This window comes from Struthio camelus, chromosome 6, assembly GCF_040807025.1.
Source record: "Struthio camelus isolate bStrCam1 chromosome 6, bStrCam1.hap1, whole genome shotgun sequence".
NCBI classification, from domain to species: Eukaryota; Metazoa; Chordata; class Aves; order Struthioniformes; family Struthionidae; genus Struthio; species Struthio camelus.
The window spans coordinates 35497274-35522003 of NC_090947.1; the positions used below are offsets into that span (position 1 = coordinate 35497274).

Sequence of the window (24730 nt, forward strand, 5' to 3'; positions counted from 1 at the left end):
CCGGCCCCTGGCTCCCCGCCGCCTTTCGCTTTCGTTTCCCGGGGCGCAGCGCGGGGCGGGGTGGCCTCTGCCCCGGGGCTTCCCCGGCGCGGCCGCCCGCAGCCAGCAGGGCCGCCGCTGCCCCGCGGCGCACGTCCCCGCTGTGGCCGCTGCTGCTGAGCGTCCTGCCGCCGCCTCAACCAGGGAAGCGGCTCCCTGTACTGCGGTTACGCATAGGCGCTGCCATGCTCCCCTCTCGGGCAGAATAGCCTAAAACCTCCAAAGCACCTTCAGTACTTTCTTTCAGATCCCTGTGTCATCAACAAAACACCCTTGGCTACCATTAGGCTGCTGATGGAGTGGGGTCCCTTCCTACTCTTCTTCCTGTGACCTTTGCTCATTTGGCCAGAAAGTATCTTTTGCTCACTGCTTGTACAGAGTCGGGTACTGCAGGTTTCTGCTCCGTCTTTGCTTTCCTAAGTATTTGCAATACAAAGGAACGGGCACATAAATACCAGGGCACTCTGCACATTGCAAAGGGGCTACAGCTTCTCATGGTTATGGAGCAACTGAGAGAGGAGGCAGCTTCTCACAGAAAGTAGTTAATCACACTCTGGAAATTCAGACCAGTACCAGTAACCTCTTAACTTTGCTGAAATGCCCTAGCGTGACAGATGTCAGAATTCAGTCCTCTCATCCATGTACAGGTAACAGATCATATGCATTCACAACAGGGCTCCCCGATTAAGTTTATTCATTTTAGATTCTTGACCGATACCTTATTTAGCACATACCAGACTTTCGAGCACAGGGAATTCTGTCAGCATTTTTCAGCATGATTAGAAAACTAACTTCCTCAATCAAAGGTAATGAAAGCCCAAAGCGAGCAATTCCAGCTCCAACGCAGGGGGAGTGGTCAGGTGGGGCACTAATAAACTGCCTCACATTTATGGTTCTGCTAAGAGATTAGCAGGTTCAAACTCTTACTTTATGTCACACCACCTCCCTTAAGAAATACGGCCTTAAGCAATGCCTACATTGCACTGATTACGGTTCACATTGACACAGGGGACTCGCAGGAGGCCCTGAGCCTGCACCGTGCCTGTGCTGCAGCTCACAGCCCTTTCCCAGCATGGGGAGAAGCCAAGTGCCACACCAGGCATCACCGCTACAATTACAAACTACCCAGTTTCCACCAAGTTGGTTTTCTTGACTAATGAAAGAATCTGCCCGGCCCCGTCCAGGATTCAAATCTCCATATCTGGAGCCTTCAGCTTTAAGGGCCTGTACTATTTTTTGGAGAAAGGAGTGTTTTCCATCTAAGAGAGAACTGCTACACATCACATCCAGTTAACGCCCAAGGAGCCTGCGCAGTCTTCTGCAATTCAGCAAAAGTATCTACCTCTCTGAATACAATGGGTGCAAGTGTGAATTCTGCAAGTACTGTTTAATTATCTACATTACCATTCTTTATAACCAGAGATAAACATGTATCTTTTCAATCTGCAAATTAATAAAAGAAGGTATGACTGATAATAAACCCTTAAACAATAGCGTAGACAAGCTCTTTTGCTTCCAGAAGCCTTGCTGAAATTTTTTAGACTGGCCACAAGGGATATATCAAATTGTATTAAAGTTTTGCACTAATACTAACAACCTAACAAAAATCTATCTAAACTAAATATTATTTACTTCGATGGCTTCCTCCTGACCATCCAACCAAACAACAGTACAAAACCAATAAATTCACAGTAGAGTTAAGGGTTTCTAGAAGTTGGAAGTGCTGCAAATCCTGCTTTTTCAGTGGACGACCCTATGACACACAATGCTGCAAGAGGCATATTTGTGCATTCTCATCAACACATTATGCAGGTGATTATGTTGCGTTGCTTTCTCTGCAAAGATGAACTCTGGCCTGATTAATGAATACCCCCCTTTTGGGGGGCCTGTTCATTCAAGCCCCATCAAAAAGGCTCTTTTTAAACAACCCTCTGTGCGTTTCTCTGCTGTATACCCTTCTCTAAGATCACAGGAAAGGCACTACAGCTGGCACATGACAACATCAGAAACACCTTCCCAGTATTTACTTACCTGCCTCTCTCAGGCTGTACACTGAGTATATGCAAGCAAATAAACTAATGGCAGAAGATTTTGGCAGATTTACAGAACCTCCTGCTAGTTGTTTTTTTTTTTTTTTTAATTAAAACACTCAGATTCGAGACTTGAAGTTCCAACCTTCCTGTAAGGGGCTTTTTGAAATCCAGAGCTAAGTAAGGGTCTAACAAGGAAAAAGAAAGGCTGTATCTTGACTGCAGTTTGTCCAGCTTTATTGAAAACACTGTAAATGACAGTTTGAATCATAAACGATGACATAAAGAGAGCAAGATGCTACTAACACCGCAGCATATTGAACTATAGCTAAGAGGAAACACCCCCAATCCTAACCAGTACAGTACTACTCACTTCTTATTGCAATTCAAATGGCCATATGCTGCAAGGAAAGGCCAAGTTCTGGATTTTTTTTGTTTTGTTTTAAAATCTCATAGGTAATCTAAGAGCAGCTCTCAGTAGAAAACTGCACTCACAAACATTAAGCGTTTCCACTCACTGTGGCTGAAAATATTTAAGCAGTCAAAAATTGCCTTCGAGTTGCTTAAATGTAAACAAGCTTTAAGAAATCAATGTGATAAAAGTAATTTTTTTTATTGCTTTCACTGCAAATTTTTTGTTATAAGAAAAATTAATTTATAAAATTAAAATAAAAATTAAAATAAAAAGACTAAAAAACATGTGATCTTAGCTGCAATGAAGACTGCTTATCTAGTGAAAGTGATAAGATATTCTGGGTAAGCTTGAATGTCATTAAATATGATAAACATGGATGGTCGGTTCACATTGTCAGTTGAACTATCAAACAAATCTATAGAGTTACTAGCATTTTTTGCTGCTGGTGTAATTGCTCCTTTTTTCCCCAAAGAATATTCTCCAACAAGAACTCGAGCAAGGTACATGTACTTCTTCCCATTTGCATCTGGTTTAGAGTAGATGTCACTGGCAGAATAGTTGGCATTAACAGCAAAGTAAGTTCCGTTTCCAAAGTTTGCAGCTGTAGTCAAAAAAACAAAACAAAACAACACAACACAGATATTTGTGAGTCTTTCATAAGCAACAACCATTTACCTGTCAAGGGATTCACAGGCTCTAAAGCTGGCAGTTTTGCTTTTGTTTGCAATAGCTAGATTTAGCAAAACAAATCATTTTGCATACAAGGTAGAAATACACAGATAGCATGGCAAATTGCTCCTAGTCATACTCAACTTTGAAATTCACATTACCATTCATTCCAGCATAGCTCCGGTTAAATCCATTGTTGTTAATTAAGTTTAATGAGTCACTACTTGTTCCATGGAACAGAAACCGCTCATTATTTCTGTTGCCATTTTTCTTATCCATTTCAAGCTTTTTTATTTGGTAGGCCTTCCAAAAAAATGGGTTCTGTATCCTTTCAATCTATAAAGTTTGAAAGCAAGACACATTGTTAATAGTACTAACATCTTTAATGACAGTAAGCTTAAAAAAAAAAAAAAAAGTCACTCCCCAGATTCTCTTCCTAGCTACAATGACTGTATACAAGATTATAAAGTAAGTTAATCAAAAATTGCTCCATGCTTTTGCATGACAGATGGCAAAACCCTGCCCAAATCTGCTAGGAAGACTCCATGGAAAACAATATAAAATGGTTTTGCAGGTTTCTGGGGCGTACACAAAATGCCTCCCTTTGAAGAATACATGGCTTATTATGTTCTACTATAGCAAAATGATCTAATGAAATAGTTATACTCACTGGGTAGTGAAGAACCTACTGCTTTATTACTCTAAATACTTTTAACTGCAATGTGAAATCAATGCCAATTAAGATTAGTGACAGCATTACAGTCTGCTTTGCCAAGGCCTTAGTCTTTTGGTGAACATCCTATATAAACTCTCGTGTAACATCCTATATAAACTCTCGTGTTTGACTTGACTAGTGGGTAGTTGAGTTTATGCCTATTGCAGACGAGACGCAGGTATGTAGTCTTCCATCGCTTCAGGAGCAGCTACTGCTTGAAACCAGCTGGACACCAGAAGTAAACTGGGCACCTAAATAGCCTTATAACCAGCTCCATATTATCAAGCCAGCTCCACTCAGGGTATTAATTCCTCTGGGGATTAGCATGTGAGTAAGCAATCTCCCAACACTGGCAGAGTTAATAGTGCAGAAACAAGAAATTTTAGTAAGAACATTTATGTAGACATAAGAAATAGCAATGGCCCTCGCTAGCAAGTTGTTTTTCATTCACTTCTGGGTACGAAATCCCCTCTGCTTACTGATTTTTTACTTTTGAATAAGCAGAAAAGGAGAATTCATAGTAGATACAGGAACAGAAACAGCACATACAGGCAGTTCTGTTAAAACTGCCCTACTCAACACTTTCTCAGCTTCATAAAACTTGGTCCCAGAGGCAGATTTTTAAGAGGGGAGGGATTTTATTCCAGGTTGGAAAGGCATTAACCTCACAGGTGGTAATACTTGCAGGGATATTAAAGGTTATGTGCATCCTCTTCAGACAATTATTAAAAAGAAATTCATATTATACATAAAAATTGAGTAGGAATGCAGATCAAAACTGTGTCTATTTATTTCTTTTTCCATAAGGACTCATCCAACTTCAGAAATCTCAGCTAACTTAGTCATTCTTCATTACTCATTATCAAAGTACTTATGCTCAGAAATGATGACACTTTTTTTACCTTTTCAATTTTCAGTGACTGACAGGTCTGCAGAAACCTTGCCTGTACATCTTTGTATTCTTTTGTTTCTGGTTTTAGCTCCACTATTTTGACTCGCTCTGTTTGCATATCGTCCCATGTTGCAGGGAGCACTATTGACTCTTGATCTGCAAGGGAAACATGTCAATCATATTTACCGAAATCCTCTGCTTATAGTGATATATGCCCTGCTATAAACCCCTCTTAATACCTGTACACCTATTTATTGTCTAGCTTATCACTAATACCTGTTAGTCTTTGGCAGCGAAGAACATTCTATGGGTCTTTTACTAGAACATTAGCGTACCGTACTTGCAGTTTACCATTGCACTGGCAATTAACAGGCATGAATTGGTAATATCCAGGCAAATCTGTTCTCCTTCAAAGCTGAAGATAGATCCTTTGTAACATCTTTTAACAGTAGCCTTCTCTGCAAACTGACTTTTCAAGGACATGAGGCAAATACAGAAATACTGAGATGTTTGGGAAAGGGCCTGTCATACCCTTTTCTTATCTTCTGTCCATAGCAAGGAGAGGGAGACATGCTGTCAATGCTCACCAAATAAGAGACAAGGAATAAAGCATCCAAATAAGGGAGATTTTCATTTAACTCTTTTCCAAAAATATACTCTCATACTGAAAAGCAGAAGTCTTCCCTTCTCACATTTCATGAAAGAGAGGCCAAGTATCTAGCTGTGATGTCAAACACATTGACCGGTGCACATGGTAAAGATATTCAGTATGTTCAGTTCCCCCAATTAGGAGGATAAAACTCTTTTGACAAATGATAGCTTTTGGCAAAAGGAAAAAGCGGAAAGAATGTGCAGGAGGCATTAATACTAACGGGCTGAGAGCCACACAGTTCCTTAAACATGTTAACTTTCATTTTCAAGTGTTATATATTAAAAAAAAAAAGTTCCCACTAAGATATAAAATGAGCTCCTGCAAAACTGAGTCACAGAGGCATGTCGAAAAGTAATACCTGTACATACAGAACCTTTCCCAGTGAAAGAAAAAGGTAGTTCCTTATATTGTAAAGGACCAGAAGTGGATAGAAGAGGGTACACATCTCAAGAACATAAATGAGCTGGCCGGGATCTAGAATGACAACCGCTACAAACAACATGTAATCACTGCTGGTAAGTCTGTTAAAAACCTCACAATGCATTATCTACTTTTCTGAGTTTTAAATATCTGCAGAATTCTTTTTCATCTCGGTTTCTCACTCTAGCTCCTTTTGTACGTTCTCCAGAAACGAACCTGCACAAAGCTCCTAACACTATCTGGCGTATTTGCACCATTCCTTCCTTATTCTAGGCTCAATGCAACCTGGTTTTATATGGTAACATCTACCTGTCAAGATGTTTTTACCTACCTTCAGATTTATCAATACGTACGATGGGTATACTACTTCCTCGGTCATCTACAGCATGTCTGGCTTCTATATTCACTCTGCAGTTCTTCTTATTAATGGTGACTGAAATATTTTTCTGCTTCCCTAAGAATGCATTTTCTAAGTGCATATTTGTCAGTCTGTCAAAGGGCACATAAGAATCATTTTCAAAGTATTTCCACTCAACTACATTTTTAAAGAGTTCTGCCTTGATCTCTTCCTCTTTAGCTGCTTTAACCCTGTGAATCATATCTTGAATTCTTGAATAAGCAACCCAGACATCTTTGGCAACACCTGAAATTCGAATAGAGGTGCTTTCCCAATAAAGAGCAATATTTAATTTCTTCTGTAGGTCACACAGTTCTTCATTCTCCCTTTCACCAAAACTCAGGATAGACTCATCTGTAATTGCTTTTTGAAATTGTTCCTTTAAAATTGCATTTTTCATCCAGGTTTCAGCTTCTTCCACCCTTCTTTGGTTTTCACCGCAAATCTGAACAACAGTCACGTCAATTTTCTTCTCCAAAACTGCTTTGCTTTTTTTCTTTTGGGTACCTTTCTCAGAGTTCCAGAGTGCTATATTGAAATGTAAATGCTACAGTTAGCATCAACTGATAATGGTTAATATAAAATAGATTGATCTATAACCTGTATTTAGAAATGACATCTACTTACATACTAGCTTGGAAAAAAATGATTTGGATGGAGTTTTATTATCAGAACTTTCTCTTTTCTGCATGCTTGCATGAAACACGCTTAGCAGATGTGGCTGAAAGATGACGACTTTAACTGTTTTCACAGACTGAACAGAGTTATTTCTTGCAAAGTCAATTACTGCATCCATCATTTCATCAGCTGCTGCAGCCGGATCACGGCCTGCCTCACCTGAAACAAGTTATAAACATTTTATATTTTTAAAGAGTTATCAGCTATTGCAACAGGTTAAAACATCATTAAAAGAACAGCTACGACGACCATACACGCAACCACTTGACTCAGGAACCAGTCACAAATAACTTCAGGCTGGCAATTTAGAAAAGTTTTTCAACTAGAGGGGAAAGAAGGGTCAAGACCAGCTGTACAGCAGGGAAGAAAGTTTACTTCTGTTAACGTGGTACTTGATCAGGTTATGAAGTAGATAACATAGCTTGGTTGCCTAATAGGCCAGTGGACTTGCACCCAACGGCCCAGTAGCCAACTTTTCGCTCCAAAAATAGGTCTAGTTTTATTCATGCAAGAGATCCCTGCACACATTCTGCATTCTTTAGATAGGGATTTTTACTGAACTAAGTGAAAATAACAAGTGACCAAAAAAGTGCAGTCTGGCCTTTTTAGACAGGTTTATGTTCCATCCATATCAACTTTACTTGTGCTCTTACTAGAGAGAGTTGCATCATCTATTGATTTCAGCAACGAAGAAGCAGCTCCCTGGATATACCCCAATAAACTGCCTGTGCACATCAAGCCACTGAGACAAATATTTATGTTTCTCTAGGAAGTATTGACACACTTTTGGATCCTTGATATTGGCAAAAAAAAGTCAGCTCTAAAGTGCTTCTTTTACTCCTTACATACTAGTTGACTGCAAGGAGTAAAAGCTGTTTAGGTCTTCATAAGATTCTGACTTTTAGAAGAGACTACAGTTTCTACATATCTTCTCACCAAAGAATAACCTTTCCAGAAAAAGGAAAATCATTCCTTGGGCCCTGATTTCAGTGGAATCACATGCATTGAACTCTGTTCAAAAAGGGACACAAACCTGTTCCAATTGCTGGAAAGATGACAGAGGCATACTGCTGTAATTCACACTCCTGAAGTACTTTGGAGACTGGTACCTTGATATCATCCTGAGCAACAAAATGGATTATTTTTTTGCATGGCAGGTGTCCTGCTTGAGTGGTTATAAAGTCATTGTTAGGCAGCAAGGCTGAAAGATACATAGGAGGAAGTAAACAAACAACAATTATCCACAATGTAAATTTGTACTAATCCTTGTTAGGAGATTTAAAAAAAAAAAAAAAAAAAAAAAAAGATGACAACTACGTCCCAGAACAAGCTGCAGGCTCCTTCCACAAGCGTCCCTCTCTCCATTTTCTAGGCCCAGGGACTCGTTTTATATTTGCAATTTATTTGCCTTCACTCCTAAGTTTACTCTGCAGACTTAGAGAGCTTATGCAGGCCAACACTGCAGCTAGCCTTCACACAAATGAACACGCCATCTACCCTCATGATGCCTAGCCTAAATTGTCCTTTTGGTTTGCACAACGCAGGTCAGCCTCTCTTACTTCCTCCACGTATTTTTTTTCCTTTGGTGGTCTTCTGAGCTGACCTCCACACTGGCCTCTTTCCTTCTTTACATGGCTTAAAAGCCCACAAAATAATTTGCTTTTCCATTCTTAATCCTCATTCATTGCATTTGCTGGTCATTAACTGAATTTGGTCTACAAATAAATGCCTCTTCTTTGGCAGGAGTCCAGCTTCACTAGTCTTCCTCTTGGTCATGTAAAGAATGTGGTAGTGTGCTGCTGGTTAGGCCAAGAGGAAATAAGTATTTTTACAAATATCACATTAACCGATTAAAGAATTAGCTGAGGTAACACAGTGAATAAGACAGTGGATACACAGGAGGCACTTAGCACATATTCCAACAGATTCCCCACCACATATGAACACCTTTAGAAAGGAGGCCAGAAATGTTGTACCATACCTAGTCGAGTACATTCATCTTCAACTGCTTGTCCAGCACCTTCCAGAATCGCTTTAGAAACACCTTAAGTAAGAAGAGACACGTGAATCCACTGTTACTACTGTTAATTCCATTAAAGCCCCACCTAAGGCAGAACATGGTACCACGTATCATCTAAAAATCTTTCATTTCTGATAGCAGTACAGGTAATACTGAAAAACATTGTTGCCCAAGAGTTCAGCTTACATTTTTCAACTCAGATTGATGTCTGAAGTACCTAACAAGTTTCACTGAGGTCAAAACCTCTCTGAGGTCTTTTCCTTTAGCCTGGAAAAGATGCTCTATAAAAAGATTCTGTTAAAACAACAGCAATAAAAATATTAAAAAGCATTAGTTTTACTTTCCCACAGGAGTCTTAAACATGACATCCTGTAACACAGACCAAGAAGTCTGAGATTTGAGAACACACTGGAGAAAAAATTTTATCTCAATATTTTTTGTAGCATTTTCTTACATTGGAAAAAGAGTAAGAGACAGTCTCAGATGTTTCCCAATTGGGTTTTCATACCCTGACAAATAAAATAGGAGCCACACTATAAAATAAAAGGTTTTAGAACACTGAAAGGATCCATACTCTCCTTTATCCAGCCCTTCCAACCACATATGCTGTTTTCATCTATAATACCAACTGAAGTACCTTTTTTGAGGCTAAAGCTTTTGTTTGTTATGTTTACAATGACATCTGTCTTTTCCTTGGTAATATCTCCAATTGCCACCTGGAACAAGATGGAGCCAATCATCATTTCATGCACACCCCGTGCCGAGGTTGAAATAGGACCAAAGAATGCTGCAGGAAAGAAACATATGGGAGTAACGGAGCGCAGAACTTTCTTGGGATGAAGGACTTGTTCATGGGTGTAACGTCTAAAAAGATGACAGTTTGGCCCCTGGCTCAGCCAGTGCCATCCCTGTGAAGACAGCTGCCTTCTACGCTATCTGAAAATCATTTCTTTTCACAGGAGTCTCTAATCAACCTTCACCTGTTCCCATCGTTGCTCTCCACAATGAGATGACAAGAAACATGTTTTGCTGCACACCTGTTATAGAGACACTTCTGTGCAATGGCAAAGGCTCATATAGTAAGACAAACTTGGAAGTAGGAGAGGGGCAGCTCGCCAAGTCTCACTCCCTTGCTCCCCTGTCTCTCAGTAGTTTTTAGGCAGGTTCTCTACTGCATGAGAAGAACTTCTTACCTACACGTTATTTGTAAAAAATTGATTAAGTTTTCATCATATAACTCATTTTCTGAGCTCTGTAGTTCTTTTAGGCTAGATAACACCAGAGATTATTTCAGTTTGGTTTTAGTACTGATATAAATGGGCAAAAAGATTTAAGGGTATTCCAAAGAAGCCCCTTTAAGGCATACAAGCAGATACTTACCTGCATTCTCAGGAGATAAGAAGAAACTAACCCATTCATGATCTAATCAAGTGTTATAGTGATGCTAACACCATAATCACTACCACACACAACAACCAAAAAGCGCCAAAACACCACCTGTGCCCTCTCCACACTATAGCTTCTACTCTCTTTACTATGGGTGGGCTTCAACCAGATAATGAATCACAGACACATTTTTTCTTAGCGTTTGCAACAGTGCTTCAGACATGACAGCCATTGAGGCTGAAACTACTATTTTCCGTCTTTATGGCGACCACTTCAACTCCAGCATTAACAGTTCTTACTTGGACTTTGGGCATGATGTGCTCACCAAATGCATATCTAAACATCTGCACTGAATTTTTCCCTAGAGTATTCAAACATATAAAGTAATATAAATAAAAATATTACTTTTTGAAAATAAACTTACATGTGCTTTGGCTAGCCTCATTTGGAGCAGTCTCATGCACTTTATCATCTATATTATTTCCACATCTGTTCTGCAGTTCATCTGAAAACACCTAGAAAAGGAAACTACAATCAACCCCTGTAGAAGAGTCTTTAGAGTTTACTCAGTAGTTTGAAAAGTAAAATTAAAAAGCATTTGAAAGGAGCTTAATGCAAATGACTTAATAACCATCTGTCACAATGCTGATAGGAAGTCTTGACACACTGCAGTTCTTGGAGAACAAGGTTGCTCTACAGGAACAATGGAAAAAATTGAAAATAACTTTAAGTCAGAGTCCTAATTACCATTCCAGAGGGATGCATGAACTGACAGCACCTTTACAATGAGGGGCTAACTCACGCTCTAACTCAAGTCTGCATTCATTAGCTGCAACACTGCACATTAGCCCAGGTTTTCTACATCCACACTCAAGTTACTCATTTCACAGTGGAACCTCTCAAAAAGCGAGCAGTCACACTGTGAAATAATACCCAAATAAATGTTTCAGCATCTGACGTTCTGCTATTTTGTGCAATAGCTAATACTTTTTGAAAGGCCAAACTTGACTGCTATTGTGACAAAGCCTAAGCTAACGCGATACGGAAGACGGTGGAACGCAGAACCGTTGTATGTTTTCTACTGGAGAAGCTTAATTATGCTTGGATCGTTGTGCTGGTATTCTTCCTAAGAGACACTAGCTAAACCTGAGTGAGGACAGCTATGCAGGAGTTACATAATACTTGTCCACAGATAAATTTACTGCATTAGTCACACAAGTTCATGAAATAAAATAGTAATTATACTTTCATTTGTATCATTCCCAGGGAATAAAACAGGACAGGAAGGGAGAAGAGCTGCCCAAAAAGGGTAGGCAACTATGAGAGGCAGAACCAAAAGGTGAACTTTCATTACAGACAAGACAGACTACCAGCAAACTGCTCTTTTCTTTAGTATGAGAATTAGCACACTGTGGATTCTTTTAAGGTCATCAGATAGCTGAGTATCACTTCATGGGCCCAAAGAAAATAGCATCCAAGAAAACAGACCCAAAGAAAATAGGAAAAAATTCACCTGCACATTAGATGTGTCTTTCGGGTGCAACAGAAAGTGAACTTCTTCAAGAGAATTTACTTTCTTTTTACTACTGAATTCAAACACTTTGTCAAACAGTAATTTGGCAACAACAGACTTTGGAAATCCTAAATTCCCTGTCCCAATTGCTGGGAAAGTGATAGATTTTAAAGACAGCTCCTCAGCAATCTGCAGACATTCTGTGATGATGTTTGCAAGGATCTGAAAAACACAATTATTACCAAAAAGTCATTCATTGCCAGTATGTGAAATTTAGCACTTTTTCTTTTAGCTATCTTTTCTTATTAAAATACAATAGTTACATACATCACAAAGCACATACTAGTCAACACGGGATCAGCCACACATAAAAGAACAGCCCAAACTCATATCCTATGAAATTATCCCTCACTTCAAGCGAGAAGATGCAGTAAACCCACTGCAAGGTACAGCCAAATAAGAGTTCAGTCAAATAAAAACACCTTTTACCTTTTTTGCAGATGCCCTTCCCTGTGACCATCCAGGTATAATAGCATGAAGCACATAATGGCAACTTAGATTGTATCCTTTTGTTTTGAACACAGATCCTTCATCAGGTGTGTTTTCTAAGCCTTCTTCATTTAAGCCTGTCTGGAGCATTGGCCCTGCCTTGCTTAGCAAGGCTTTGGAGAGCGGCCCTCTGTCAAGCTGTAGATCTTTGGCAACACTGTTGACAACAATGTCTGTCTGAAGGAAAAACAAAAATAAAAGTCTCCAATCAATGCAAAATTTAAGCTTAAAAGCTACCTGCTGACTTACAACATGAACTTATGGGACAGAACCTGGAGTGTAACAAAGCTTTGGAACAGAACAAAAAAATTACATTCAGTTCTCATACCATCAGCCTGCCCAATGAAGTAGAAGTACTACATTAAAAGTGAAATTCATTTCATTCTGACAGGAGAAAGTTAAAATTCTGCACTCCTGGTCTACTTAGTCTACCTCCCTTTGAAAAACACTTACACAAATTTATCCTCTAAGAGAAGGTCGCAGACCAAGTTCTGTGTCCAAATTTCCCACCTCCCAGCAAGAGAGAGTTACTGTAAGACAAAACTCCCACTTGCCTCTGTTGAGGCTGCAGGGCAAACTGGGGTGAGCAGGACCTTTTATGCACGGTCAAGAAAAAACAGAAGCTGTAGAGGAACAGGACTGGAGGAAAAGGTAAGAGGAAAGAAGAGAGAAGTGAGAAAAGCAGTAATTTAGAAGAGAGAGAAATATAAAGGGATATGAATATTGCATCACACACAATCTTCAGCTCTTGAGGAAACACCTCTCTATATCATATTTTTAATATATTTGTTCTGCTTTGGCCAATTGGAGGAGCTGTACATGTACAAGCTGCAGGAGACAACCACTCCTGAAAGGATCAGCTGAAAAGGATTCTGAGAGGAGTTGTTGCCAGTAGCACTGATCCCAGCTTTCAGGCCAGCTGACAGGAATTTAACACTGAAGGTAGCTGATAACTGACTGGTAAAGTTGATGCCCAACAGGATATGCGATAGCAACTCCACATTGAAATCCAATGTTCACCAATAACATTAGCAATAATATTTCCCCAGTAAAGCACTAGAGAAAGATGGAACCCTGTTTGCATAGGGACCATTCAGAAGAATTAAAAGAGGTCAACTGATATGTCAAAGTCAATGCCTTGAAGTTTGAGAGCATCAAAATCCATCTGTGAGGAAACAGGCATTCACTTCAATAGCTGAGACAAGTCTACAGGGGCCCCTGCCCATCAGGGAGCAAGCTTACCTGGCATGCAGATCAATGTCCTCCAAACACAGAGAAAGCCACTCTGGCTCAGGGCAGAGGGTTCAGCAGTACAGGCACGTAATCGGATGTGCACGGCTGTGCTGCTCTAGGGCCACTGGGGATGTGGAAGCAACGTAACCACTTTCACGTGGAAGGGCACTCATGTTAACCAATACTGAGTGCTCTCTTTTGCTTCTGCACACATATCACCTCTTTTTAACCACACTCCTGCGATCAGGAATTTTCAGGAAGGTCAGTGCCACATTCAAGTGGTTCCTGCCCCGCAAGCTAGGGTCCAAGAGGGTTTTGTAGCCCAGAAGGACTTCTGTTGAAAATCAGTTGCTTCTGCAAAACTGGTGCACCACGCACCACAGGGATCCGCATGTCTCTATGTTAGTTGATCACACACAACACAGTGCTACACAGCTATGAGTATCTACACATAGTAACAGTTATTTTAACATCAATTGCTATCAGCCATACAGCCAGTTCCAATAACCTATCAAACATGCTACGTTGCTAATTACAGATGATGATCTAAGTTCCTTTTTTATACTGTCCACACTTTAAAATGAGCTTTACTTCAAATTAGACAAACAGCTGATAATTTAAAACACTTACTGTAGCATCTTCAATGCTTCCTTTTTTCAGTATAATGTCAAGGCCTTCCTCTGTTGTTACCATCATGAGTCTTTCGCTGTTTTTAGAACTCTGACTTTTCCTAGGCTTATTATCTGTATCAGTCTGACACACTGAACTGGGGGGAAGTAAATTATCCGAAAACACTTCTTTCAGTGCCTCGCTGAAAGCCTGAACGTTTTTCTCTGCAACATCCACAAGATGAACCTCCTTCAAGCTGCTGTCCCCCATGGATTCTTCCAAGGTTTCCTTGATGGATGATACAATTGAATATGTACACAGTCGCAGCGGGAAGCCAAAAATCCCAGCACTTATAGAAGGGAGAGCTATGGAGCGATGATTATATGTTTCGGCCAGTTGTAGGCATTTCTTAACTGTCTTTCTTAACAAGAACACACACTTTTCTGCTTCCTCTTTCTTCCACCTGGGCCCAACAGCATGAATCACACGTTTGCAGGGAAGTTTCCCAGCACCTGTGATAACAGCACAACCGGGTTGTAAACACTCATGCTTTGTCAGCACGTCACATTCTGCCTGTAGTTCTGGACCAGCCGCTTGTAGAAGTGCCCCAGCAAGACCACCAATGTGTTTTAAGTCTTCATTTGATGCATTTACAACAACATCAACGCGATGAGTGCACAAGTCAGCTTTATAAACCGCTATTACTACCCCACCTATGGTCGTCTGTCTATAGGGCTTGCCTTCACTACCACATTCTTGCTGTTCTTCCAGCTGTTCTTCTGGCTGCTCTTCCAGCCTAACCAGACAGTTAAAGTCTTGTTTCACAGTGGCAGCATAAAAGTGTTCTCGTTCTTTGAAATATGACTTGGCTCCCGGCTCACTAATTAACACACGCTTATAATGCAAACTGGACAGAATTCGTTCTACTAAAGTGACTCCCTTCACCACTTCTCTTCTTGGCCCGCTCAAGGAAATAGCTTTACACCTCCTGTGTGTGCCAAAGTCGACTTTCACACCTTTACTTTGTAGTTCAGCCCAAACATTGGCCTTCTCTTTCTCAAAGAACATTATGACTGCCACAGGCTTTCCTCTGATGACCTTTTGCACTTGAGTGTTTTGATCTATAAAGTCAAAGAGTTCCTCATAAGCTTTTTCTACTGCTTGAGAACAACCAGCAACAATGACCTGACTCCCGACCTGAGTGACTGTTACAGCTGCATTAGAACAATTCTGGGTGGTGAGCAACCTCCACTCTCTCTTCTGGAGGACTGACTCATCCTCCAGATCAATGCTTCTGTAGTTCAATTCCTTCTTTATTTCTTCTTCTGCTTTCAGGAGCATTTCAGGAGTACTCCCGGTCAACATGACAGCTTCCGTTCCAAGCTCATAGAAGGCACCAATTTGTTTTGACATAAACAGGCTCTGGGACAGGGTTTCGTTATCGACATGCTCTAAAAACTGGAAAATAAAAGGGTGAATATTAACCGATTTCTTTGCCATTTTGCGTATGCTATCTAGGATTTCTCCTTTGACTTTATAAGCTTCTTCAGCCACTCCACAAAGGCTAATTATCTTTTGCAAGTGATCGTAAGTCATCTGCAGAGTTGGGAATTCTTTGTGAATGTTTTCTTCAAGTCCAGTGCTCTGTAAAATTGCGTACTCCCCTGGACACACTACCACGATTTCTTCAGTTTTTTGCTTTTCTCTTTCAATTTTTCTGGTGGCATTTTCTATCAGTAACTTCAGCTCCTGTTCAGCATTCTTCAGATCCTCTTTGTCACCTACTAGAACAAGCAACTCCTCGGAAACATGCGGGATTATCAAAACTTCATCGTGGACAATGCTATTCCTAATAGCTTCCCACACCTCTGCGCTTACTTGATATTTAATTGTTTTGTACTTTGATATGCTACATGAAAATGCGGTGGAAACACTTTCATTCCATGTCTTGATCAATCGAGCCATTAATCTCTTCTGCTTGGACAAAGCAGCTGGAAGATGCAAAGTAACTTTCGGGTCTGCACAGCTGGGTTCAGGCCACTTTAGCTCACAATTACACCTTGCCATTTCACAACTGATTGCCTCAATTAGCTTGTTTTTTCTCTGTAAGAACTGCCAGATATAGGGATTCAGAGGCACTGTAACCGGATCTGGCTTCTTTATTTGCGGCCCTTCCTTTCCATAGAGAGCTATTCCCAGCGAGATATAGTAAGGATAGACAGAGATTCGTACTGTGTTGAGTGAATGCTGTTTTGTCAAGATATTGATCACATCTAAAACACACAAAAAAATACAGACAAACAATCAATCCTAGCACTTAAATCCAAGGATCTTTTGCTCTGTTTTTCAAAGTTATTTACCATATAATAAATGTCTTTTAATATACATAAATAAGCTTTTACAGCAGTTCTCTCCCTTCTTCTTCCCAAATAAAAACAACTCCAAATTATTAAAGAGTTACTGTTTTTAAATGCCTAATAAAATAAATTAGGAAGAGGCAGTTAAGTACCATCTCTGCCCACCTTCAGGAGGGAATAAATACAGAACAGCACTGCCTCTGCCCCCACCTCTGTTACGCTGTACTTGGCATGCCCAACTCAGTAGGATGCCTGGGCTACTAACCATTAGCATCAAGTTACACCTCCTCCAACTTCCCCCTTGTCCTCCATCTTCCACAGAGGCTCATTTTTCTGGCAGTAGCAGGACATGCTACAGCACCTGCTGTCTGGCCCATGAGCTGTCCAAAAAATTCCTCTTAGATAAGCCAGACAGCGCACACTGCCTCAGGGCAGCTGCTAAAATAAAAGGCCTCCTACACCACATGGCACTGCGTGCACCTCTGCTGAGCTCAAACTGTTACCTGAAGTCTGTAAAGAGCAAGGACGGGGTGAACTAACAAATCGTGCCTAAAAAGAGAAAAATCCTATGCATTCCAGCCAGCTGGTCCAAAACTTTAGCTTGCACTCCAATTAGCAGAGACCTGCTGACAAAATACCTGACCTGCTGTTTCGTGAGGGAAAAGTAGCCGTTTCTTTAGTGTAACACATATTTTCATTTTTAAGTCAAAGGATCTTGGAGAAATAAGGGCTTCATTTTCTGCATTACCTTTATGGTCACTGAATGTAATGATAGCTGCACCTTCATCAGGCAGCTGTTGAACATCCACCACTTGTGCACCTCCATTCTTCTTGTTTTCAAAGTAGATAGTTATATAGTCATCGGGTGTGTTAGGTGGTATATTTTCAGCCCTAATGCTTTTTGTCACCTCAAGGCACCGTGCAGTAATACTTTGTTGTTTTGCTCTGTGGTTTTGATTAAATTTTTTAACAAATTCCCCTGTGGCTAGAAAGAGAAGGGAGAAGAAAACAGTATCAAACAAGTAGCTCACTTTTCTACTAGGACGTTAGTAGACTATCACTGTATGCACTGACCAAAGCACTGAGTTATGAAGCATCTGTTAACTTGGTGGTGCCCACAAAGCTAATTCTTTCCACCTCTTCTGTTTCTGTGGGTCTAATATTAACCGAATAGTTGATCACAACTGTTGAGCAACAACTACTGCAGCCACAATTTGCCACTAGTTTTCCAACTAAGTAGCACCTGGTATTTTTAACCCCAAGACAAAAATATCAGGCTCATTTGGGACTATGGGCTTATATACAATTAATCTGACCAGAGTACCTTGTTTAAATTTGGATTCTTTCAGTTGCATTACAAGTATATTCTATTTTTGACTACTTTTTGTTTCCACGATCATCATGGTACAAGACAGTTAAGTCACTTTTAGGTCTTTCCGGTAAATGCACACTGAACCTCTTAAAGGATCTACTTATTTCCTCAAGGCTAAACCAGAAATTTGGGACTGGACCAGGATATGAGGCAAGTCATTTCTGACTTCTGAAGAGACGTAGACTCTGCTTTCTCAAAGATTATAGATTTGTTTGACAGTGATTTAGTTATACCACTGATTAACCCTTTCACTATTTTAAAAATTTCTGAGCAACTTCATTCTTCTATGTTGCCACTAATACAACTATTCCCAATTAAGGTGATTTAAAGTGGCACATAAGTTGCTTTCATCAAGTTTAACTTCTAAAGAGACTCATATTTTTTCCCCCACAGAACAAACACTTCTCGCATCTTTCCAAATCAAGCCCATGTAAAATCATCTTGTCCCAGAAGGGGCTCAAGCACAGTCGCAGTCCCAGAATCCTGTAACAAGTTTACTGCTACCAGTTTAATTCACCTCTCCTAGTAAAGAAGTGCTGCCCTCTCTACAACATCAGCCACGGCATTTGCTTACATAGTTCCTGAAGCTGGTTTTACTTATACTGGTTACTGTTGCCCATGTCCTGGGATAGAATTTGTTAGTAAAAAAAAAAAAAAAAAAAAAAAAAAATCAATCATAACTCTTGCCCCAAATCAGGAAGTCCCCCCCATTTCTCACTGGTGTGAAGTAGCAGATACTGCCTGTCGTCCGGAAGAGGCCTTTATCATGAATCACTGATGAGGAAGAAAGGGAATATATGGTACCAAACACACTACAAAAACCACAGTAGGCACTAAGTTGCTTTGCTGGTTCGTACCACAGCCTCAGGCAAAGCAGGTACTGTTAATTCAACGCTTCACGTAACTGACAGCTACCACTCTGTGCATAAAGAGCAGCTGGACTTGCCTCAGCAGCCCAGGGTCTATCTAGCCCAGGATCCTGCCTCCAGCAGGGGCCATAGCAGGGATCTAGAGAACTGCAGTAAGAAGATGCCACTTCCCTAACCCTCTCCCAGCCTCCAACTATTTTTTACTACAGGAGATTCCCTAAGCCTAACACAGCACATGTAATAACCTTAAAAGGCTCTGTTCTAAGTACTTGCTCAGTGTTCCCTTGAATCCATGCAAGCTTCGTATATGTATAACGCCCTTTAGCAAGGGGATCCCTCACTATCTATCTGTTGTAAGACTCACCATATCCTTTTGTTGCTTGTACAAAGCTATAGTTCAGTTTTAGTCCCACCCATTTTGTTCACCACACAAACCAGAGCTAACCCTCTTCTCACTTACACTGGCCTTTATACCTTACAAATACAAAGATATCTCATTGACTTTGTGGAGTCATTTCTCAGTTTAAATGATGCAAGATCAGATTAGGCTTGAAAGCTAACAACAGAAGACGCCGCTCTTTTAATTGTAGCCTTGTCTCCCTCCCACACACCTTCTTAGAAGTAGCTAATGAAAGATCTGCAACCCAGATTCCTTCTTACCAGTACTTCCAGTAAAAGTAACTACAGCAGCATTTATTTCAGGTATCATTTCCACACTGAAGTCATCATCTTCCTCTGCTAAGCCACTGATGTTCTCTACCAGCATAATTAACATGTAATCTCCTACTGTCTCCCGCACATTTTCAAGCACAACTAAGGCAGAAGGCACATTTTCTTGAGAGTTCTCCATTTGGCACAGCTCCTGGATAGTCTCCACTTGCCAAGGCTTCACCAAAAGCCCAATTTTCTTCACTGAGTGATGCTTCCTTTGCAAGACTCCTCGGGCATCTAGTTTCAGAGAAAAACAAACAAGAAAGATGCTGTTTTCCATTCTCCCCACCCAGAACAGATCAACACATTAAGCTACGCTCTACCTCAAAAATCGGCCCAGGCATCTGTTTCTTTTGGCATGAGGAAAAAAAAAATAAGGCAAAATTACATTAAGAGTTAGGATCAGGATAAACCTTACTCTACAATTTAGACGTCTCAGTCTCCCTAAAGAAACGGAAGTTACTTTTCGAGGTAAACACAACCTCCTTTCTACTGTCAAATAGTCCTCAACCACAAGCTCTTCTCCAGACTAGCAACACCTAATAAACAGCAAATAAAGAAATGGTTTTCCAGCCTGCTTATCTCATGCATTTAACAGATATGACTTTCTCCTGTATAACGAGACAGTTTCTTAATTTTGTGTAGGTCCTTCATATGCTAACAAGTTGTGAACAGTATTTTGGTGGAGGAAAACTACATATAAATTGAGACTACTTTAAACTTATTTTCTCCAGCAAGGTGAGATAGTGCTTTGCAAACCTGCTGCTGATTTTATGACAGGTACAGATAAATATGTTTTTCTAAAAGGGGTCCTGAGGGCTCTTGGCTTATGCCAATATGGGTTTCCTAATGTATGTACTCATAGGAGCTGGTCAGGCCTTATGGGAATGTCTGCTAGTCCCTTTTCTGGTTCAGATACCTGAATTTATTTCTCTCCTGCTTTTCTATTACTCATGATTGTATCCACCAAAGCCACTTGGAGCCTCACAAAAGGTCAAGATGAACTCAGAACAGCATTTTCTTGAAAACAACATTCACCTCTTTCTTACAAAGACATGACATTTACTGCCTCTTTTCCTCCCAGTCTCCAAAACCCTGGCAGCTTAGATTAATATGAAGGAAAATACAATAGGATAGTATTTACCCACAATCTGCAGCTAATACTGTACTACGCTGTATCCCACCTCCTGAACTACGATAAAGCTTTCTTACTCTGCAGTGCTCCCGCCGCCAGTTCTCCTACGTTATTCTCTGTGAGCCTTGATTAAGCATCCGGGATAGGTCTAAAGAACCATGTCTTTTCTTGCAGGTTATTATAAGCACTGGCAGACACCCACATCTGCATTGAATAAATAGCTACATCTGTTCCTTTTTCATCGTGTCGCTCTCTGGGAATAATATGATATTTCCACAGTGGCAAAAACCACAAAAGACCCACCACCAGCAAAGGTCTTTTTAAAAAGGGTGCTTTAGTAATATAGAATCCATAAAATAAGATCATACCTTCCTCATTCTGGAAGGTGATGATTATTTGCTGATCCCTTCTGCCGTAAGACTTGATGGGTCCCCCACCAGACTTCTTTTTATTTTCAAAATACATTTCCACAATCTCATCTTCTACTTCCTCCCCAGAGGCTGTGGTTACTACTATGACAGATTCCCTAGAGACTGTTGTTTCTGGTCTCAAGTTCCCAAACGATTCTGAAATCAAAGATTACACACTGAGGCCTTAGGCAAAAATTAGGAGACAAAACAAGCTTATTATCTTTCAAGCTTTCACAGAGTTCTCTGCACAAATATAAGATCAAGGAAAAGAAAAGACAAACAAACAGTTACTCAGTTATGCTTCACGACAAGCTGATCATACCACTAGTGGGATCAACAGGCGAGAACTAAGGGATTCTTTGTATCCCCAGGTAGAGACAGCAAAAGCAATGGCTATGAAAGCTTCTTCAAAAACCCATGATGAGGGGAACCATCACTCTTCTCCCTGTGCTCTCTCCCTATTTACATTTCCCATCACTGCTATGGGCTACCACAGGTCCATAGATGAGGGCTGCCATAGGAGCTTAGGTGTACCTGGGCTGCAGATAGCTAATGGTAGTCCTTACGCACTGCCTCACAGCTGGGACTGGTGACAGCACGGGAAGGTCCAGGTAGGGACAGCCTAGGTTCAGCAACCCACTGCATGCTTTACCAGAGAACCGACCTTTCCGAGATAGTCGGTGAAGTGGGAGGTTTCATCCTCGAGGGACTCATACACAGAAAAACCAGTGTTTTTTAGCCTCAAGCAATGATTTCTACATTATATTATACAAACAGCACAAGCCACTCAGGTGTCCATGACACTGTTGCAGCAGTCAATGAAAACCAATAAAGCAAGAATACAATCATATTTGCTTGCAAATTGGCGCACTTACCTGTTTTCTCCTGCTCAGTGCACACTGAAGCCTCCTTATTCTTGTAGATGGGAAAAGACACCTGGAGTTCATTAACTACAGACAAATGACAGTGCTATCTCAATTATCGGGTACTTCAAGAAGCAAAAGGTCACAGTTTTTAGATTCAGAGCTAACATAGCCTTAATTTAGTTGATACTGTCAGAATCACAGACATCCATATATCTTTATTTCAAACCACATGTTGAATGTTGTTACAGAAACATCCTTTAAGCTCAAGGAGCATCAGGCACCGGGTTAAAAAGCAAACTAGCACATATCCGCTCATGCTTTGTGAGCAAGAGCTAGCAGAACTTCCAATGCATTAGAGCACTTTCCTCACATAAAAAATAATGCTGTTGAACAAGAATCCCTCAGAGATATCTCATCTGGAAGGAAGCAGTCTTAAAAACCAGTTAAGTTCTGAAAAAATTCCTATCACTACGTAATCTCAACTCAGAGTGAGATTTCTACCTGCCGTTTTAAAAAAGATTGAGGAATACTGCTAAATCAGAAAAGGAAAGACAAATGGTAACAGCTGTCAGAGCAGTCTGCACCTTCAATCTTCCTTTGTGGACTGCCCTTATCGGCACAGGTACAGACCGTGCATATAGGTGGATGTAAACGTACTGAGAATGGTTATGAAAGCCTAGCCCACAGAGAGGCTACCATCCCATCTCAGGTAAAACTGCAGGGAAAGTTAACTCATTCCATTTTTATGCATTTCTTAAAACTGAAGTTTTGTGGTTTAAAAATGAAGAGAAGTGCTCAAGGGGGAGAAAAAAAAAAGGGGGGAAAAAAAAGCCCAAAGCCAGCCCACACAAGCACTTGACAAGACAAGGCTCGGGCACCGCTTTCCGACGTTCCTCCGGTGCCTCCGTATCCTCGGCGGCAGAGCCCCGACCCAGGCGGAAGGGCCCCCCCGGCCCGGCGGCGCGCGGGTAGCGGTCGCGGCGCGTGTTACGCGAGCCCTACCTGTCTCCCGGGCCGCGCTCGCCGCCCCGGCCTCCTGAAAGCGCAAGGACGGGAGAGACGTTAGGCGCGGCCCGCAGGCCGGCGGCCCCCTCCGCCGCCGGCGGCCCCCTCCGCCTCCGCCTCACCTGCACGGGATCCCCGTCCGCCGGCACCTCCGTGACGAGCAGCACCAGCCTTCCCTTCGGCCCCCAGTCGAGCTCATGGGTCCCCCGGTCGAGCACCCGCTGCCTCACTGCGAACACCGCGAGCAACGGCTGAGGCGGGGAGGCGGCGGCGGCAGCGCCCCCCGGCCCGGCGCCCCTCTCCCCCCCCCGCCCCCCCCGGCGGGCAACGGCCACTCGCGCGCCCCTCTCCCCCCCCCCCCCGCGGGCAACGGCCGCTCGCGCGCCCCTCTCCCCCCCGCCGCGGGCAACGGCCGCTCGCGCGCCCCCCCCCCCCGCGGGCAACGGCCGCTCGCGCGCCCCTCTCCCCCCCCCCCGCGGGCAACGGCCGCTCGCGCGCCCCTCTTCCCCCCCCCCCCCCCCCGCGGGCAACGGCCGCTCACCGTCGCGGTGGGCGAAGCAGACGAGGAGGTGCCCGGGCGCCGGCCCCGCTCGCAGCTCGCACTCGCCGCCGCCCGAGCGCTTCTGGCTCTGGAAGTAGCAGAGCAGCTTCTTCCGCAGGGCGCCCGGCGGCTCGGCGGCGCCCCAGTCGCCGCGCACCAGCAGCGGCAAGGCGCCCGGCCGCTGCTCCGCCATGGCCGCGCCGCTCCGCCGCCGCCCTCCGGCCCCGGCCCCTGGCTCCCTGCAAGGCCCCAGCGCTCCCCACCGCTTTCGCTTTCATTTCCCCGGCGAGAGGAAAGCGCCAGCGCCGGGCTCCGCCCCGCCGCGGAGGAGGCGAGGCCGCAGCCCCTGGCGTCTGGTGCTGGAAGTGCGAGACAACGTGCCGCCGCCCGCACGAAGCACCCGGGGGCGTGTTGCCATATAACCCGCTTTATTGCATAAATCAGTGTGGCACTGTACCCTCTTCGAGCCAGGCAGTGAGCCGATTTCAAACATAACAGCGTTTTCAATGTCTGAGTTTAGAGCAGTCAGGGATTTTGGATAATACCAAACAGGGATTTTAGGTAGTAGCAAATTTGGTCTTTTATGCACTACATTTTCAGATTATGCTGCAAAATACAATTATCTTGTTTTCACAATTCTCTGTAGGAAGTACTACTAAAAATAGTCAAGGCTGCAAGGGAAGATTTTCCTCCTGACCAACATTTAACCTAGCTGAGAAACTTTCTACTGAAAGTTCAGAACTTCCCGTGAAATAAACTATTATGGCGGTTGAATTCTTAAGGTTTTGGTTTCTAACTGGCTATTTTTGCTGCATGTTTTTACTACTCCGCCCACATATGAGAAACTTGGCACTTAAAATAGTGCGATAAAAAAATGAAAATATTTTCCCCTACTCTTCAATGAAAGTTCATTAAAGAAACATTGGTTAATAACCAGATATCATTAAATACCATAAATGTGGATGGATTTGCTGTGTTACCAGACACACAGCTTGAGTGGATCCACCAGAATTCCTTTGTTTCTTGGTGCGTGATAAATCTGTTTCCTAAAGCACTGTTCTCTCAGCAGTTAGTTACAGTCACATGCTTTCTTCCCTCACTGTCCCCAGGCAAAATAACTGACTTTGATTGCAAAATAGATTTATTCCTGAACTGTGCAGCTATGGTTATAGGATGAAGGTTTGGGAACTTGAAGTGACAGCAGTTAGGACTCTTCCACTCCTATGTTAGCCCTCAGCCTATAAAAC

The 24730-nt window shown here is 42.2% G+C and overlaps 1 protein-coding gene across 1 annotated transcript; it reads right to left on the reverse strand.

The window, feature by feature from the left end:
• Window positions 1-2282: 2282 nt before the first annotated feature.
• Window positions 2283-23714, reverse strand: LOC104145607 (protein mono-ADP-ribosyltransferase PARP14). The gene is made up of 19 exons (XM_068949132.1): window positions 23484-23714; window positions 23065-23171; window positions 22940-22973; window positions 21947-22021; window positions 21030-21227; window positions 19476-19763; window positions 17323-17559; window positions 14239-16490; window positions 12316-12552; window positions 11827-12048; window positions 10738-10828; window positions 9565-9714; window positions 8889-8951; window positions 7941-8108; window positions 6857-7066; window positions 6164-6757; window positions 4771-4916; window positions 3315-3489; window positions 2283-3085 (listed from the first exon to the last, which is right to left on the reverse strand). The coding sequence occupies exons 1-19, from the start codon at window positions 23674-23676 to the stop codon at window positions 2796-2798; spliced, it is 5730 nt and encodes a 1909-aa protein (XP_068805233.1). The 5' UTR covers window positions 23677-23714; the 3' UTR covers window positions 2283-2795.
• Window positions 23715-24730: the final 1016 nt, after the last annotated feature.